The following is a 17,757-nucleotide window of genomic DNA, read 5'->3' as shown; positions in this document are numbered from 1 at the left end:
AAATTGGTTGAATGAATGTTCTTTTCATGAAACCAGTTTTTTTTAACGTTTCCAAGGTTTTGAAAATTCGCAAATAGTTAGCTCTGTCGGTATGAAAAGATTTTATTGCAAAATAACCCTAGAATTTAGAAAGCAATACCATTTTATGATTAAATTTTGAATTTTTGCCGTTGATTTTTAAATTTTTTTAGAGCTCTATGTTGCCTGAGGTCTTCAATTTCCAAAAATGTTTGGATCCAGAGAAGTAATGGCTTGTACAACAGCTTTCGAACAGCAGAAAACAGAAAGAGGGATAGAAATCATTTTTGAACAAATTTTTGAAATAAATAACAAAAGTACTCAATTTTTGTAATTTTTCGGTACTATAGTTTAAACTGTTGATTTTTAGGCTTTACATTGTATAGTTTTTGAAAAACCTCCACTTAAACTACGAGAACCTTTATCTTAAATTTCAATTTCTGTGCGATCCGTCACCTCGAGCAATTTTTTTTCCATGAGATAGCCACCACTCAAAAAAGACTCGATGTGGGCTCGGCGTGGGGGTTTGGTTATTTACAATTTTGCAACCGATTCTCATGTCTGGAGTTCAGTAATAATCATTTTTTTTCTTTTGATCTCTTTTCCTGTGATGTTACCAGAATTAATTTGGATCCAGCACTTCTATTCCTACCTAATGTCGACCAAGAGCTGTCCGTTCATTAGTTGTTCACCCAAATAGACTGCATTGCGCAACTCTCCCTCTAATTGGTTGCATAATTTAAGTGTTCATGATGCGTAAATAGTTTTTTTCCTTGAGTTGCAAACTTGTGAGTAAATATCGGACAGTCGAAATGGATCCTGTTTATCCTCTTTATTCCGCTTGCTAGCTGAGAAAGCAAATTTTCAAACTATATTTATGATATTTTTCAAATATGTGATTTGTTGCTCTCAAACGAAGTTTGAAGCAATTGGGCTAGTCCAGTTGGTTGTCTGTATGTGATCATTTGGGTCTTTTCTGTTTCTACCCCCAGTGCGTATTGTTTTGCCACCAGACGCTCTTGTCATAATAATCTACCCTGTAACGGTGCCTACCGAGTGTACTATTAAATAAACGGAGCCTTCAGTTGATTTTCACTCACTTCAAAAGATTTGCTTGACTTAAATAGGCAATGAAAAACATCAAGACATAAGATGCTTAGAAATAGTTCTGCAGTTTTTCATATTGACCATGTTAGAGGGGCACGCGAAAATACGCAGCAGTTGGAAATTTCAATACGCTATTGTTTTATTTTGGGTGGCAAATAGATGTAGTAAATCAGCTTATAAAATTATTGTAAATTTACCGCCAAAGCTTGATCTGGATGTGTGAAATTAGCTCAAAGTTAACGCATGTGCTTTCTCACTTTTGAAATCATGCTGGAACCCCTTTGGTTTCACCGAGAACATAGGTTCAAAAATGTGTTTTGTGATTCCAAGCGATTTGGTCAGAGTCCCTGAAGAGCATGTAACATTGTGGACATCCTTTGAAGCATATGCAAATCTACAAAATGATTGGGCATAGTAAAAGCATCGTAAAATATGATTTATAGAAGGCTTGCTTGAAAAGTATTGAGAAGGTTGGCCCCAAAGAGAAGTTTAAGTTAGTGTTTGAGAAATTAACTGGAGGATTCCTCCTCATCGTGCTCAATCTCAGTGAGGGAAAAAGTGGCTGTATTGGTCAATGTCCAATCCAACTTTGTTAAGTTACTACACTTTCAAACAAAATCGGTTAATCGCTTTTACTTGCTTAATAGAACATCATCAACTAAGGCAATTGGCGACGATAAAAAAACTGCATTAGTTGGTTAAAATTGGTTGAAAGGGTAGTAGGGAATTTAATTGAAATTAAAACAGAAGAGATGCGTATAATTACATTTGGTCACTTTTATTACTAGTCAAACATTTTTTTTATTTATTTTAGCTATCAAAAACCTGCATTAAGAAACTCAAACCAGCAGTCCCATTATGTTTAAGAGATTTTCAATTATGTTTGTAAATAGTTGTGAAAGAGGAACAACCATTTGCTACAACAAGACATTAAATTTTTTTTCAAATTTTCGTCTTTTGTAGATTCAGAATTAGGTTTCCCTAAAACACCAAATAGGGATCCTGATTGTGTTCGAAAATTATTGATTGTGTTTTAAAACTAAAAAAAAGATTCAATCAATTGTGGATGAGCAAAAGTTGTCCAAGACGAGAATACGTCCTTCCAAATTTTTGAGAAAGAAAAAAAGTAAAAAGATCCAACTCTAACCGGTTGAAAAATTTTGATTTTGAATTTTAACAACGGGTTATTATGGCTTAAAGTAGCAATTGTAAAGTTTGCAAACCGTAAAGCTGTTTCTGATTTTCGTACTGTTCATCGGATATGCTTACGTTAATTCATCGCTGAGTTATGCAACTGTTGTTATAGGAACGAGAGTTGACTGAAATTATTTTTTCGTTTAGTCACGTCACTGAAAGGTTAATATAAGCATATGTACGTTAGGCTTCACCCCCAGTACAATATGCACTTTTATACAAAACTACAAGAGATCGTTTATGTGGTAGTAGGATGAGCCATCATCAGTTTCATCAGTTGAGCTATCGGAGTCAAATCTTTAACGTTATTACCAGAGTACATTATGAACTCTCCAGTTTCAGAGCAAGCGTCGCCATTATATAGTAATAATTATTTAAAAATATGGCACATGCGCTTGGGGGAGGGGGAGGGTGTGGTTAGAATAATAAGCTGGAGGGCGTGGGGGGGGGGGGGGAGGTGGTCGAAACAAAAAAAATCCGCTAATCTATGAGCTCGAATTCTCAGAAATTTTGCGAAACAATCAATTTCTAAAGCATAACACGTATACTAAAATATACTGTAATTCAATGCTGAGCAACTCTGTAATTCTGTAATACTGAAGCAACTCAATTTATCAAGGCTCAAAATTTGGATGTTGAACATTCAATATCCATTAACGTCGAGTTTATTTTTAGGCAAACTGCAATCAACGTACAATTTCGTCTAATTAAACTGGCTTTTGATCCATCGAAGTATTCAGCCCGCAGTTTCTGTACATTCCACACTCTCCCAAGTGTTCGCTAAACTTCATGCTCTTCGGGAAGAAACGAGTTGACACGTCATGAACTGTCGGGCCTCGGTTTCCGTACTCGTTATTCGATGTCTTGTACATCGGGTGTTGTTGTTTAGTGCCGTACCCTTTGAACAAATGAGGTTCGTCAAATCGCTTTGGCAGCCCGTCTTGGGTTTCGTAAATGTCACTCGTTTTCGGCGGTGATAATTCTTGGGTTGCCATGTTTTCAACTAATTGGAGTTAATTTAATCTTTAAATTCTATTTTATTTAAAAGTTCTCAACGTAAAAACGTCTGTTTGGCAACAAATATGAATCTAAACAAGAGTTTAAAATGATTGTACGTTTATGTTACGTAATATAAAACAGGTATATCTGTTTTGTGCTTTTTGATTGAATATCAAAACGTGTTCAGAGAGAGCGAGTGCTGATTTTGCTGTAGTAACAGCACGTGCAAAAATATATATGATATGCTATTTAAGCAAAAGCGTTGTTAAAAATTGATGATGGTAAATGTGTTAAGTAGCGGAGTGGATATTTTATGAAGAGAAGAAACTTTGCCACCAAAATGTCAGCATAAAAAAGTAGCATAATTGTTCCATTACCCAACATGAAATAGAAGGTAGAAAGCCTCGGATCGTTTCTGTTTGTTCTGCTCCCCCCAGTACGTTATGCATCCCCAGTTACAAAGTATGTGCCAGAACATAAAAATTCTTTCTGTGGAAAAAGGTGCAAATAGGGGTGTCCTGGTCGAGATATATTCGTTTTTAAACATAAGAAACTCGGTATTGTTGTTTATTATAGCCAAAACGACAATTTTTTGTCGACTTTATCAATTTTGTTTGGAATTAATTATGAAAACAATTCGGTATCGACATTTTAATCGTACGACAGACTCGGTATCGTCGTTTTTAAAACAACCTCAGAAGATTCGTTTTCTAAACAAAAGAGAGATTCGGTATCGTTGAGAGAAATACCATGAACTTTTATCATCTGGCTTTTAAAGGCAGGTTAGTCCAGCAGATCGAACAAAACCCGGTCGTTTTGTTCGGTTTCAACCATAACCAACCGTCAAAACTTTGCTTGTGTACTACGAAAAATTATTTCAAAACTCACTGAATGTGAACTAATCAACAGAATTCTCACCAATATCCAACCAGTACGTTACATTTTTTGGATCTATTCTGTTTCGCCCCCAGTCTTTTTTACGCCCCCAGTTACAAAATATATGTTGTTATGTAGCACGTTACTATGTAAAAAAATAGCACGTGCGCCTGGGAGGGGTGCGTAAAAATATGAGCCCACTAAGCTGGGGGGCTAAAACAGAGAAGATCTCATTTTTCGATTACACAAACCACAAAATTTATATTTGTTAAATCATTTTGCGGACGAACAAAAGACAAATTTTCAAAAATCTTGCCAATCGTCCTGCAAAAAAAAGGCTGTCACAATTTTTGACTACATTGTACACCGAAAAATCATAAATATCCTATGGCAGAAACCAACAGTTGTTTACATCTAAAATTAAACAAAGCGATGACTTCTTTCTTTTAAATACCGAACATACAAAATATACTAAAATGAATACACTGCATTTCTCTTGCGTCAAAAAACCATAATAAAAACTCTTTCTTTTGTTCAAAACAGACATTACCGAATGAACCGAACTTACCAACGCATTCTTACAAGTTTTCTGTTGTTTTCTTTGCTCGTCTGAACTAGGGTGCAGGCAAAATTATTTCATTGTGCTGAGACAAAAAAAAGGAAAAGTTTCAATGACTCCGTGAACTTAGGGACCTAATGCGCCTGATTCTTTTGGTCCAGCCCGTTTTAACCGATGGGCGTCTTAAATATAGGCAATGAACCAACTTATCGTTTTGCAAATCTGCATTTTTCTTTATATTTTTTTGCTCCACAAATTGAAACATATACGTTCAACTTAAACTTTTATTTATGAATTGGAAAATAACCCTTAAAAGAGTAAGAGTGTTAAGAGTTCGGGCCATTCCTATTGTAGCCCCATTCATATTTTTGCCTCCCCCATATTGTATGTTTAATATGATTGGGGGTATACGGGATTTTTCTCAGTAAGTTATGCACCTCTAATTACAGAGCACGTGTCATTTCATGGTAAATCCTTAAAAAATGTTTTGATAAAAATCCTTTGGTAAATGTAAAAATATTGTGGGAAATATTCAAAAGTTCTTATATTGCTTTGCAAACATTCAGTTCAGAAAGTACACTTTGGGCGAAATCAAGCTTACTGAAACCGTATGATCAGTTTGCTACATGCAGCTAAGACTTTTCAAAAAAAATCGTATCTTTACTGTTTGTGCCTCATACGTTTTGTGGGTGCATATTATTTGACCCCCCAGAAGCACGTGCCATAATTTATCATAATGATTCACTATGTAATGACATGTGCTCTGAACGGGGGGGGGGGTCCATAACGTACCTAGTGAGGGGACTCAAACGGAAAAGATCCTGAAAAATTTTTATTGATCTAGTCAGTGCACGATGCAATATTGCCCTGCACCGAGCCTTCCTACTTTAAAAAACGATGTGAGCGCCGCTAGTGAACAACAGCATAAGGAAACTGACCAAAAGAAATAGAATTTAAAATCAAAATTTAACTTGTGAAAATTAGCTTTCACTTCAACCTTAAAATTTGAAAACCCGAAAAGATAACAAAAACAAATTTTTTGACGAGTTGGAACACCATTGTTGTCCACTACTCCCCTTGTTGGACACCACTAAACAAGCTAACCTTAAAGAACCCATTTACGAACAATTACAATTCTCGTTGGTGTATGATAAACTAAAGAAGTGGAGTTTTATTGTCTCTACATATTAGAACTGTATCACTGCCATGTAAAACTGTTAATCTTTTTTGTATGCAGATGCCCGGGCCAAAGAAATTTGCGAAACTTATCTAAGATCAGCGGAAACTAGCATTGACAAGTCAGAAAACTAACCGCAAATTTCTTACAAAATTTTGCGTTGAATGCGTTGAATTAAGCATAGATCTCACAATTTCTGCATTGAATTTAGCGTAGATCTTACTTATTTTGCGTTGAATTTAGCGCAGATCTTACACATTTTGTGTTGAGTTTAGCTTAGATCTTACATAAATTCAACGCATTCAAAGCCAATCTTGCATATTTTCTGTTGAATTTAGCGTAGATCTCTTATATTCTGCGTTGAATTTAGCGTAGATCTTAAAAATTTAGCGTTGAATTTTAGCGTAGATCTTACATAAATTTAACGCATTCAAAGCCAATCTTGATTATTTTGCGTTGATTTTAGCGTATATTTTACAAATTTAGCATTGAGTTTTAGCGTAGATCTGACGTAAATTCAACGCATTCAAAACCAATCTTGCATATTTTGCGTTGATTTTAGCGTAGATCTTACAATTTTTGCTCCGCAATTTTTTGAGCGCCGCTATTGAACAACAGCATAAGGAAACTGACCAAAAGAAATAGAATTTAAAATTAAAATTCAACTTGTGAAAATTAACTTTCACTTCAACCTTAAAATTTGAAAACCCGAAAAAATAACAAAAACAAAATTTTTTTGACCAGTTGGAACACGATTGTTGTCCGCTAATCCGCTTGTTGGACACCACTAAACAAGCTAAACTTAAAGAACCGGTTACGAATAATTACAATTCTCATTGGTGTATGATAAACTAAAAAGGTGGAGTTTTATTGTCTCTACATATTAGAACTGTATCACTGCCATGTAAAACTGTTAATCTTTTTTTATGCAGATGCCCGAGCCAATGAAATTTGCGAAACTTATCTAAGATCAGCGGTAACTAGCATTGACAAGTCGGAAAACTAACCGCAAATTTCTTACAAAATTTTGCGTTGAATGCGTTGAATTAAGCATAGATCTCACAATTTCTGCATTGAATTTAGCGTAGATCTTACTTATTTTGCGTTGAATTTAGCACAGATCTTACACATTTTGTGTTGAGTTTAGCGTAAATCTTACATAAATTCAACGCATTCAAAGCCAATCTTGCATATTTTCTGTTGAATTTAGCGTAGATCTTAAAAATTTAGCGTTGAATTTTAGCGTAGATCTTGCAAAAATTTAACGCATTCAAAGCCAATCTTGATTATTTTGCGTTGATTTTAGCGTATATTTTACAAATTTAGCATTGAGTTTTAGCGTAGATCTGACATAAATTCAACGCATTCAAAACCAATCTTGCATATTTTGCGTTGATTTTAACGTAGATCTTACAATTTTTGCTCCGCAATTTTTTGAGCGCCGCTATTGAACAACAGCATAAGGAAACTGACCAAAAGAAAAAGAATTTAAAATTAAAATTTAACTTGTGAAAATTAACTTTCACTTCAACCTTAAAATTTGAAAACCCGAAAAAATAACAAAAACAAATTTTTTTTGACCAGTTGGAACACCATTGTTGTCCGCTACTCCCCTTGTTGGACATCACTAAACAAGCTAACCTTAAAGATCCAGTTACGAATAATTGCAATTCTCATTGGTGTATGATAAACTAAAAAAGTGGAGTTTTATTGTCTCTACATATTAGAACTGTATCACTGCCATGTAAAACTGTTAATCTGTTTTGTATGCAGATGCCCGGGCCAATGAAATTTGCGAAAATTATCCAAGATCAGCGGTAACTAGCATTGACAAGTCGGAAAACTAACCGCAAATTTCTTACAAAATTTTGCGTTGAATGCGTTGAATTAAGCATAGATCTCACAATTTCTGCATTCAATTTAGCGTAGATCTTACATATTTTGCGTTGAATTTAGCGCAGTTCTTACATATTTTGCGATGAGTTTAGCGTAGATCTTACATAAATTCAACGCATTCAAAGCCAATCTTGCATATTTTCTGTTGAATTTAGTGTAGATCTCTTATATTTTGCGTTGAATTTAGCGTAGATCTTACAAATTTAGCGTTGAATTTTAGCGTAGATCTTTCAAAAGTATAATGCATTCAAAGCCAATCTTGAATACTTTGCGTTGATTTTAGCGTAGATCTTACATATTTAGCTTTGCATTTTAGCGTAGATCTTACATAAATTCAACGCATTCAAAGCCAATCTTGCATATTTTGCGTTGATTTTAGCGTAGATCTTACAATTTTCGCTTTGAATTTAGCGTAGATCTTACATATTTTGCGTTGAATTTAGCGCAGATCTTACATATTTTGCGATGAGTTTAGCGTAGATCTTACATAAATTCAACGCATCCAAAGCCAATCTTGCATATTTTCTGTTGAATTTAGTGTAGATCTCTTATATTTTGCGTTGAATTTAGCGTAGATCTTACAAATTTAGCGTTGAATTTTAGCGTAGATCTTACAAAAGTTTAATGCATTCAAAGCCAATCTTGAATATTTTGCGTTGATTTTAGCGTAGATCTTACATATTTAGCTTTGCATTTTAGCGTAGATTTTACATAAATTCAACGCATTCAAAGCCAATCTTGCATATTTTACGTTGATTTTAGCGTAGATCTTACAATTTTCGCTTTGAATTTAGCGTAGATTTTACTTATTTTGCGTTGAATGTAGCGCAGATCTTACAAATTTTTCATTAAGTTTTGCGTAGATCTTACATAAATTCAACGCATTCAATGCCAGTCTTGCATATTTTGCCTTTAATTCAGCTTAGATCCTATATATTTTGCGTTGAATTTAGCGTAGACCTTTCAAACTTTGCATTGAATTTATCGTAAATTTTACCTAAATTCAACGCATTCAAATCAATCTTGCATATTTTGCGTTTATTTTAGCGTAGATCTTAAATACTTTGTGTTGAATTTAGTGCTGATTTAACATTAAATGAACGCGTAGAACGCCTCTTGCACCACTGTGCCACAGAACCTTTCTTTCTTAGGAAACGCACTTTTTACAAATCAGACTGTAGCATCAAGTTTCTCAAGATTTCGGCGTTTCTAAGCGTAGATCTTACATAATTTTGTATTGAGTTGGGCGTTGACTTTACATAATTTTGCGTTCAATTCAGTTTAGATCCTATTCAGTTTTTGTTCATTTTATGCTCTAATTTTCTCTCGTTTCAATCCTTTCCAGTTTTTCTTGCACGCAACTCGTTTTTGATTTTTGAAAAAATCGCTGAAAAATTGTGCCTGCCTACCTCATTTTATCATTCAAATTCCCCCTCTCACGTACCATCCCCCCCCCCCCCCCACCTCCGCACATCCCCCCACATCCGCCCCCCATGTAAACCACCCAACGCACCCCCACGTACTCTACCCCACCCCACCCCCCTCGTACACATCAACCTACGCTACCCCCCCCCCCCCCCCCCACACACACGTACCCCCCATTTAACCCCCCTTTCCCAGTTACCCCCCCCCCCTTTAACCCCCTTTCCCAGTTACCCCCCACGAAAATTAAAAAGCAAGATTATGTAAGAATAACGCTAAATTAAACGCAAAACATGTAAGATCTATGCTAAATTCAGCGCAAAATACGTGAGATCTGCGCTAAATTCAACGCAAAATATGTAAGATTGGCTTTGAATGCGTTGAATTTATGTAAGATTTATGAGAAGTTCAACGCAAAATTTGTAAGATCTACGCTAAATTCAACTCAAAGAATGTAAGATTGGCTTTGAACGCGTTGAATTTATGTAAGATCTACGCTCAAGCGTTGATCTTACATAAATTCAACGCATTCAACGCCAATCTTACAAAAATTTGCGTTTTTTAGCGTTGGCACTTCGGCACGGTTGGTAAAGATTAGATTTTCCGCTCATGTTTCTCTTAATATTATGCAAAAAGAACTGCTTGGATTCTAAAAATATATTTAAAAAGTTTTGGTTTCAGTTGACCGAGTGAGCTCCGCTCTTGACAAAAATTTTTATCATAAAATTTGTCATAAATATAATAATGAAATTTTACTGCTGAGAGTATTTGTCAATAATAGATAAGCATCTAAAAATATTCAACATATGTTCTACTGTTTATCTGAAGCTTCTACTGTTTCTGTTGTTTGTTTATTCTTCTCGTTGCTAGGCGACGACTCTGGAATTGGCGAGTTGCTGGCAGTACTGTTTGGCAGTTTCGTCATAATATCCATTGATCCAAAATCGGGGAATAAATTGACTGCTGGATTCAAAGCGGGCATAAAAAATGACGTAGGCGCGCAGCTCTGTAGCAACAATTGGTAAGCAGCCTGTTGTTGAGAAATTGCATTTGTTGCGAATAAGTTACCGCCTGAAGTTGAATTTGCAAGGTCAAAACCTTGAATGTTTGGAGAAGTTGTCAAGTTTGGGGTTGAACTTGGTTCAGGGGTGCTTTTCAAATTTACTGCAGCCATTGCAGCTTGTTGCAGGTTAAATAATGCAGGATTTGTAAGCATGTTTTGTTGTTGTTGTAATGATGCCATCGCAGCTGCAGGAGCGCTTGCAGTTAGCCATGAATCTAGAGGAGAACATAGAATTTTGTTCATTCCAGGAATAGGGGCATTTTGGGCTGCTCGGAGGGACGCAAGGGGGAAATCGGCATTAAGTTTCAACTGGTTCTGTTCTAGTTTTTCCTGTCTTCGCCACTTTGCACGTCTGTTTTGAAACCAAACCTAAAAATGGAGATATTGATTTGTAATTTTACAAACGAAGAATCGTTGCATTTAACTAGCAACAATTATCTTATGCGATCTGAAATAAAGAATATGGACAAAATGGCCGGAAAAGTTATTGTTTGTATCTGCATGCATCTGATGATACACTTTTGAGTCTTAAACGATGAAAATCGGAGCTCACACAATAAAAATCATCTCTTAATTTGATTTTACACAATAATTTTTTGGTTGGTTAGATTTCGGATATTAATAGAATCCCCGTCTTATCAGTGCTGACAGCATGAATATCCCATGTTATTAGATCTTAAGCGATTAGTTTCTCACAAACAAACAAAAAAATTGTGTCACTTCAATTCAGTTTAATAAAAACTCCATCCCACGTGATCTACGATTGGTCCTCAGAATTTTGCTGCTCAAAACCCGCGCATAAACGCTTATCAAGACGGCAACAATGTCAGAAATTGATTGGATACGGTTTGAGTAATAACCTACCAAAAATTGCATAATTTCTTCTACATTTCAAAAAAAATGCACATTGCTGGTAAATGCTACATTTTTTTTGCACAGTTCACGTGAAGTTCCTTGCTGTTCAAAATTACTCTTTAATCCATAATTTTCTTTTGATCTATACGAAAAGCAAACAAAAAAATATCATCTAATTCTCATTTCAGTTACTTTTCAAAGTTTTTTCAGGGCTGTATTCTCTTATAGCCCAACTTGGCAATCCTGCATCGGAACAGTCATTGCGGAGCGGAGCTACTTTCCCTTAAATGATATTTTTAATCCATAATTCTGAATTTTGTGCTTTTAATTCTAATTGTAAGCTGATTTATTGTTGTTGTTTTTGCTGTTGTTTATGAGAACTGCCTTTTTGTTCCGCTACTTAAACACTTTCAACCTAGGCAGTCCGTAACGAGAAAAGCGTACAGGCTTTTTAATTTGTTTGATTAACTCGTTTAAGCAAGATTCCATTACCTTAATTGTGCCCCACATTCTATTCAAATCACGGCCTGCCTTTCAAGGCGAAAAAGTGGAATTATTCAATTTTAACTAAAATGGAAATTTATTAAGCAAAACCGAGTGACGCAAAAATGATGTTTTAATTGAACAAAAGACCACTTGTTTAATTATTTTGAGCGTCTAAAAGTGACAAATTTATCAGAGAAATTGTCAAAAAGCTCTGAGGTGTAAAATTTTGTGCTTTTTAATCAATTTTAAACACTTTCAGCTCAAAATTGCTTTATTTTTCTGCAATTTTCCTAAAAAAAAATAAAGCTAATTTTGATAGTTTTCACTTTTGCTTTCTCATTTTTAATGCTTGCTTCGAGACATTTTGCGTAGTTGTCAAATTTTATCTAGCCAATTTATTGTATTTAAAATGGTTTCGGGCAGTTTTCTGTTCGCTTGATTAAATGAATGGCTCACAAAAGTGGGCAAAAAGTCAGAGAATGGGTTTAAAACGTGACTGATAGTTACAACAAGAGAACTGTGGGGGTATTGTGAAGATGTGGGGGTATTGGGGTAGGTTAGTTAAAGTTAGTTAGGGTATAGGTAAAAGTGATTTAAAGCCCCGTGTGATTAGCGATTGGGCAAGCAAGAGAGAGATGGGTCGAAAGTGAGGGGGTTCTTATCTTATCAGTTTAAATCACTTTAAAAAGCTTTCAATTAGTGCTAACAAGAAGTGAATTGGATTGCTAAACGTCTATTAGCAACTGCCCATCCCAATATTACCCCCAATCATCTACCCTGCCCCCTCACCCCCTCCCCCCTTAAGTCCACACTATATTGTGTTGCATTTTAGCGACTTGGGTTTTTGGCCCGTGTGCCCCGGGGCTAGTGAATGGAAAAATCTAATCAATCAGGTGGTTACGAATGCAAAATTTCCTAAACTAATTCTATTAACTTAACTTATTCTGCCCCATTCAGCCACCATTTTGCAGCCCAATACTATCCTGTCTTGAGCAGCTGAATTAATGTGACTTGATTCAATTTACTTGTATCCGCTCAATTGAGTCCGCATCAGTTAGAACCGCCCTAACTATTCCTCTATCTCTAGATCTATCTTGCGTTGAAATTATTCTGCTCAAAAATGATCCTGAACTTTCTCACCAAACTGTATTGGCACTGATTTTCAAAAGATTCGCTTTAACAGGTCACCACAAAGACCTGATTGCATAATAATTAAAAGATAGTTAATAAAAAGCATTTTAAACCTTTCTAATGTGGTTAAGATTCAGTCAATTTGTCTCTCTCCAAATTGTTCTTAAAAACTTAAAATGATTTGAGATAACTTTGTTATTATTCTGTACAAAAATCAGAGAAAACAACATATAACTCTCACAAGCATGAAAAAAAGAAACTCCAAAACCGAGCTTGAACAAAGTCCGAGACTTAAAATTTCAGAACTAACAATAGTAATAAGAGAGATGACAGATGTGACAATTCTAAGATGCGAAACGTTTAGCAGGTCAAAAAGTGGATAGCCGAAGTCGGACTGACTTTACAGCATTAAAAAAATGTTAAGTTATATAAAAACTGTTACTGATATCTTGAAGACTGCAATACTGAAATTGCAGTTTGAAAATATTAGGTTAACAACTGCTATCAGGTGCATTTTAGCAGGTTGATCAATAGCATACTTCTCATAAGAAACGGTTTCACCCGAGTCGAAAAAATTTTTTTGTGCAGATTCTTACTATCGGGCCATGACTACCAGGATATCCTTAAAAATGATATAAAAAGTACACCCAGCACTGTGTTCAAGACCTCAGACTACAAATAGCTATTCTGAGTGTGACTGCTGCAATATCCCGACTCTTTTGACGTTCCTTTACGCCGGCCCTTGTTTGATTGAACTGTAACGAAAGAGGACTGAATCTGTACTAAGTAGACCATTAGCTGGCCTTCCCGTGTATTAAGGCCGTTCGTTTGCAATATCCCCAAGTAATTGATATAAAAAAGATTGAAAGAAAAAATTTTAAATTCTTTTAAAACTTTTTTAAATTCTGAAAGACATTTTTTTTAAATTCTTGCCAATGTGCAAGACCTCATTACATGATATGGAGTATTGTCTTAATCCGATTTAATTTGACTAAATTGGGTTTCTAATATTAATTTCTAAGCTTTAGCCGAACCGTCAAAAATATGCGCTGATACAAAAAACCCCGCATTTTCACCCTGAAAGAGTGCCCTTTATTATAGGAAAGTCCATGGGAATTACGACCGTACAGGTCAGTTGGAAGCTGCACTCAGATGGGCAAATGGGCAACAGTAAAATTGCCTGAAGCCATCATTTGCATCATTGCCCAGTTGGTTTAGGAAAATTATTTCGCCCTTCATAATATAATTCTTAGTTTTTGAGCTATACCACACTCAAATATTAATCTCCGATTTGGGAATTACAAAGTCCTAATCTTTTCACCTGTTTAGTATTGAACGTTGAGTTACAGCAAACTTAAAGATCAACTTTTACACTCAAATTCACGGTATTAAGGCACTGAAAACATGGGCTTGTAAGGGTGATTAAAAAATGGAAAACAAATATCGCATGATTTTTTGTGGCAACTTGACTGAATAGTTTTTTTTTCAATGTGGTAGTTCTTAATTTGATTTGAAGTTTGTCCAACTCAAACATACAACTCGAATGGGTACCAAAAAGGAATTCGAGCAACGTTTTTTCTCCCAAAACTATGGATTGGAATTTAGCTTGGTTAGTGTTTGCTCTGTAAGAGTCAGAAAAATTGAATTGAACTTGAACCAACAGTGAGTTGTGATCAATTGCCCTACCCTAGTTACCAAAATTGTTTTCGAAAGCAAAATAGTCCTGCTTGCTGTATCTGAATGATGAATACAGTAAAATGCAAGCAGGAGGGAAGCGAATGTTTTGCCACAATGCTGTAAATTTAAATTCTCACGCTCTGCAGTTTTTTTTTGCTTGTGTGATAGTATGTATGGTACCTAGGATGTCATTCAACTCACATATGTTTTCTCTAAAGGTATCTGAGATGATTCTATAGGATTCAACCCAATGTTATCATTCAAAAGAATTCAAGGTTCCTGTTCCACAAGCTTGCACTTTTGGTGGCCACAATTCAAAAATAATCAGTTGATAACATAAATTTTGTAATTTTGTTTTGTCGCATGATTTCCTAATTCTAGGATACTAGAAACTTTTTAAAAACTTTAGACGATTTAAGTTCTATACAGAAATTTTATTGTTTCAAACATTTTTATTCAACGCTGATCTTTCAGAAAAGTCACAGTTGAACTGGAGATTCAGCGTATTTCAAAACAAAGTGTTTAAATTTGATTAACCATTCATTACCCATTGTACTGAATCAATTTTTTTTATCAACAGTTCACAGTGGAGGGAAAAGATACGATTGCACTCGTCATAATGTCACAATATAGAGATTGAATAGGAGTTTCTAAAGCCAAATAGTATATGAAACGTCATTGTTTCACTGAATGCTTCAATGGCAAAAAGAAGTCGAAAATTGCTCCCTCAAAAACCAGCAAAACATAATTGGCAAGCAGCTCAAATTCATACGACCGAATGATGCGCAGTTTGTGGCTCAGGGCAATCAATGCAGCTAAAATTAACCAGACTGGGGTTATATTAAAATTTCGTGCGAAAAAATGTTTCATACTGCAGAGAATGGCGCAGACATCTGTATCAGCAGATTTAGCGCATTTAAGATCCAGTTTTTCCGGGAACCAAATCACATAAATTTTTGTCTATGGTATAAAAAATACAGTCTACGAGCAATTGAATTGTGACTAAACAAATCCGAGAAGCCGGAAAAATGTAAAGAGCCAAACTTCGAATTACAAAAAAATGCACTCAAAATCAAATATACCGTATTTTTTTATCAGGACACTGATAAGGGATATTCAGAAATCAATCAGTAAGCTAATTGTCATAAACAACCAATTTTTAGCGCTCAGTGTAAGGAAAAAAAGTCTTGTTGAAATTGTAGTCAGCAATTTTTTGTGAAGCACACACCTGTATTTATATGACATTTGGATAACACACACTTGAACGTTCAAAGCGGTACCCAAACAGAACAGGAGTAGAAAAACTCAAGAAAACCATGAAAACAATTAGACTTTTTTTGAAATCAGTTGGCGTAGTTGGCTTCTTTCATCCCGTACCTGACTCCAAGTGTGTTTCAGTACTGGACCAGTAAAAATGCAAGCCTTCCTACTAAAATCAGTACTGAATCAGTGTAATGTCAATTGTATCAATCATATCAGACTTGATTTACACTTGGAAATTATTTCCCAAGTGTAAATCAAATTTTCAAAAAGTCAAAGAAAAGTTTCGAATTCCAGAAAATTTTATAACGTGCAACGATTTTCCGGTTTATATTTGGTCAATTTTCCGGGGCTATGAAATGATGCCAGGGGCATACCAAACAGGACGCTGACACTTCGTGGGGTCCATTTGACCAAATCTGGACTGATTGAGGGTATTGGCGGTGTTCTGGGTCATTTTATAGCCGTTTTATTCTCTTTTTGGCCGGAATTTTACAAAATTTATATTTCAAATAGTTGTAATGTCTCAACCCGAAGATAGTCAGGGCAAAACTCCTGAAGAAATGTAACCTATCCATTGGTATCAATTAGTAAAAGATCCGTTATTGGCATCAGTTAGTTAATCTATAGTCTATGGTGATGATTTTATTAACGAGCACAGGGTGACTGGTATCAAAATGGATCAAATTGCGCTACGCTCGGAGACCGATGTTTCCCGAACCTGCTTGGGTACATTAGAAGCCATTGTAAATTATATATGTGCGCATAAACTATTCGAGGAAAAATACTATTGAGAATAATTTTCCTCGACTCTCTGTTTGACATTAGATGGGCCGAAAATTTCTATTATCCATTTTTTTTCAGCAAAATTCCGGTGGGACATTTCGGGTTGAACAAATGTTCAAGTCAACCTTATTCGCGGCAACCTTTGTCGAGTTAAAATTTAGCAGAACAAAATTGGGGTCAAGCTGTAATAATCCAGTTGTTACGTGTCTTTTCGTAACATTATTTCCTTTAATAGGCCGAGGCTTCAACTAGAATAGTTATTTGCATCTGTTTATCTTATACTAAAAAAATTTAAAAATAATTAAATTATACTTATACGTATATTTTCATTGTTTTAGAGAGCTAAAAAGTTCAAGCTATAATTTTTTTCCTTAACTTAATTGTCGGAAAGAAATTTGTCTGTCTTGTTTATAGCACCTTTGAAAAAAATTTCATTTTTTTTCATTTTAGAAATATTAAATTTATTTGCCAGGCTATGCAATGTTTTAAGCGGTTTTTCATAAGATAACTATTAAAAAGACAAAAACATCATGTTGTGAGATAGTTGTCACAACCTCAAATTTATATTTTTCTTATTAACAATACATCCATCATTAATCAATTTTCAGCAATTTTGTGACGTACTGTATATCAATTCACAAAGAAAAAAACGAAACCATACAATTTTTAATCTTTCTTTGCGAAATTCAACAGAGGAAATTAATGTGTTTAACTATTCCCAAATCGGAATCGATGCGGAAAAGCGTCTTTGAAAAATTCAATTTGTGATTTCTGAGGAAATAAATTAAAACTAATTGGAAAGAAGATTTGTTTTAATGCTTAAAATTGTAGCTGCGCAAATTGGATATAATCAATTAAGGGATCGAAAGTGGTCAACTAAAATAAAGACTAGGGGCTGGAATAATGTCTGCTAATTTATTGAGTTACATCGAATTGAAGTCCCAATTAAAGCTGAATGACGGAAATTACAATAACAGCTAGTCCTCTCTTCCAATCAATACAACATTAATCTGAACCAAATCACCGCTCCACAGTAAACGACCTCCCAATGTGAAAAGTCAAGCCGCACATGTTTATGATTACATCAGAAGATTTTTGGAATGTTACCCGTTATCCATACCCCCTCCCCCTTCCCAAAAAAGAACAAAGAACATAAAGACGCAGGCTCTCACAAAAATGCATTAATCTTCAAAAACAACACGCCAAATTACATACATCGTTAGTAGCAATCTCAATTTTAGACCCAAACAC

At 35.1% G+C, this 17,757-nt stretch overlaps 2 protein-coding genes across 2 annotated transcripts; both read right to left on the bottom strand.

Annotated features, from left to right (window-relative positions):
- Positions 1-2,827: 2,827 nt before the first annotated feature.
- LOC142349382 (piercer of microtubule wall 1 protein-like) lies at positions 2,828-3,555 on the bottom strand. Its single transcript, XM_075400893.1, has one exon. The coding sequence runs from the start codon at positions 3,312-3,314 to the stop codon at positions 3,027-3,029; it is 288 nt and encodes a 95-aa protein (XP_075257008.1). The 5' UTR covers positions 3,315-3,555; the 3' UTR covers positions 2,828-3,026.
- A 6,335-nt stretch (positions 3,556-9,890) lies between these two features.
- Positions 9,891-16,177, bottom strand: LOC142349099 (uncharacterized). Its single transcript, XM_075400512.1, has 3 exons — positions 16,098-16,177; positions 12,109-12,169; positions 9,891-10,680 (listed from the first exon to the last, which is right to left on the bottom strand). The coding sequence occupies exons 1-3, from the start codon at positions 16,175-16,177 to the stop codon at positions 10,060-10,062; spliced, it is 762 nt and encodes a 253-aa protein (XP_075256627.1). The 3' UTR covers positions 9,891-10,059.
- Positions 16,178-17,757: the final 1,580 nt, after the last annotated feature.

This window comes from Convolutriloba macropyga, chromosome 11, assembly GCF_964194025.1.
Source record: "Convolutriloba macropyga chromosome 11, txConMacr16.3, whole genome shotgun sequence".
Lineage (NCBI taxonomy): Eukaryota > Metazoa > Xenacoelomorpha > Acoela > Convolutidae > Convolutriloba > Convolutriloba macropyga.
This window is presented reverse-complemented; position numbering and strand designations above follow the sequence as displayed.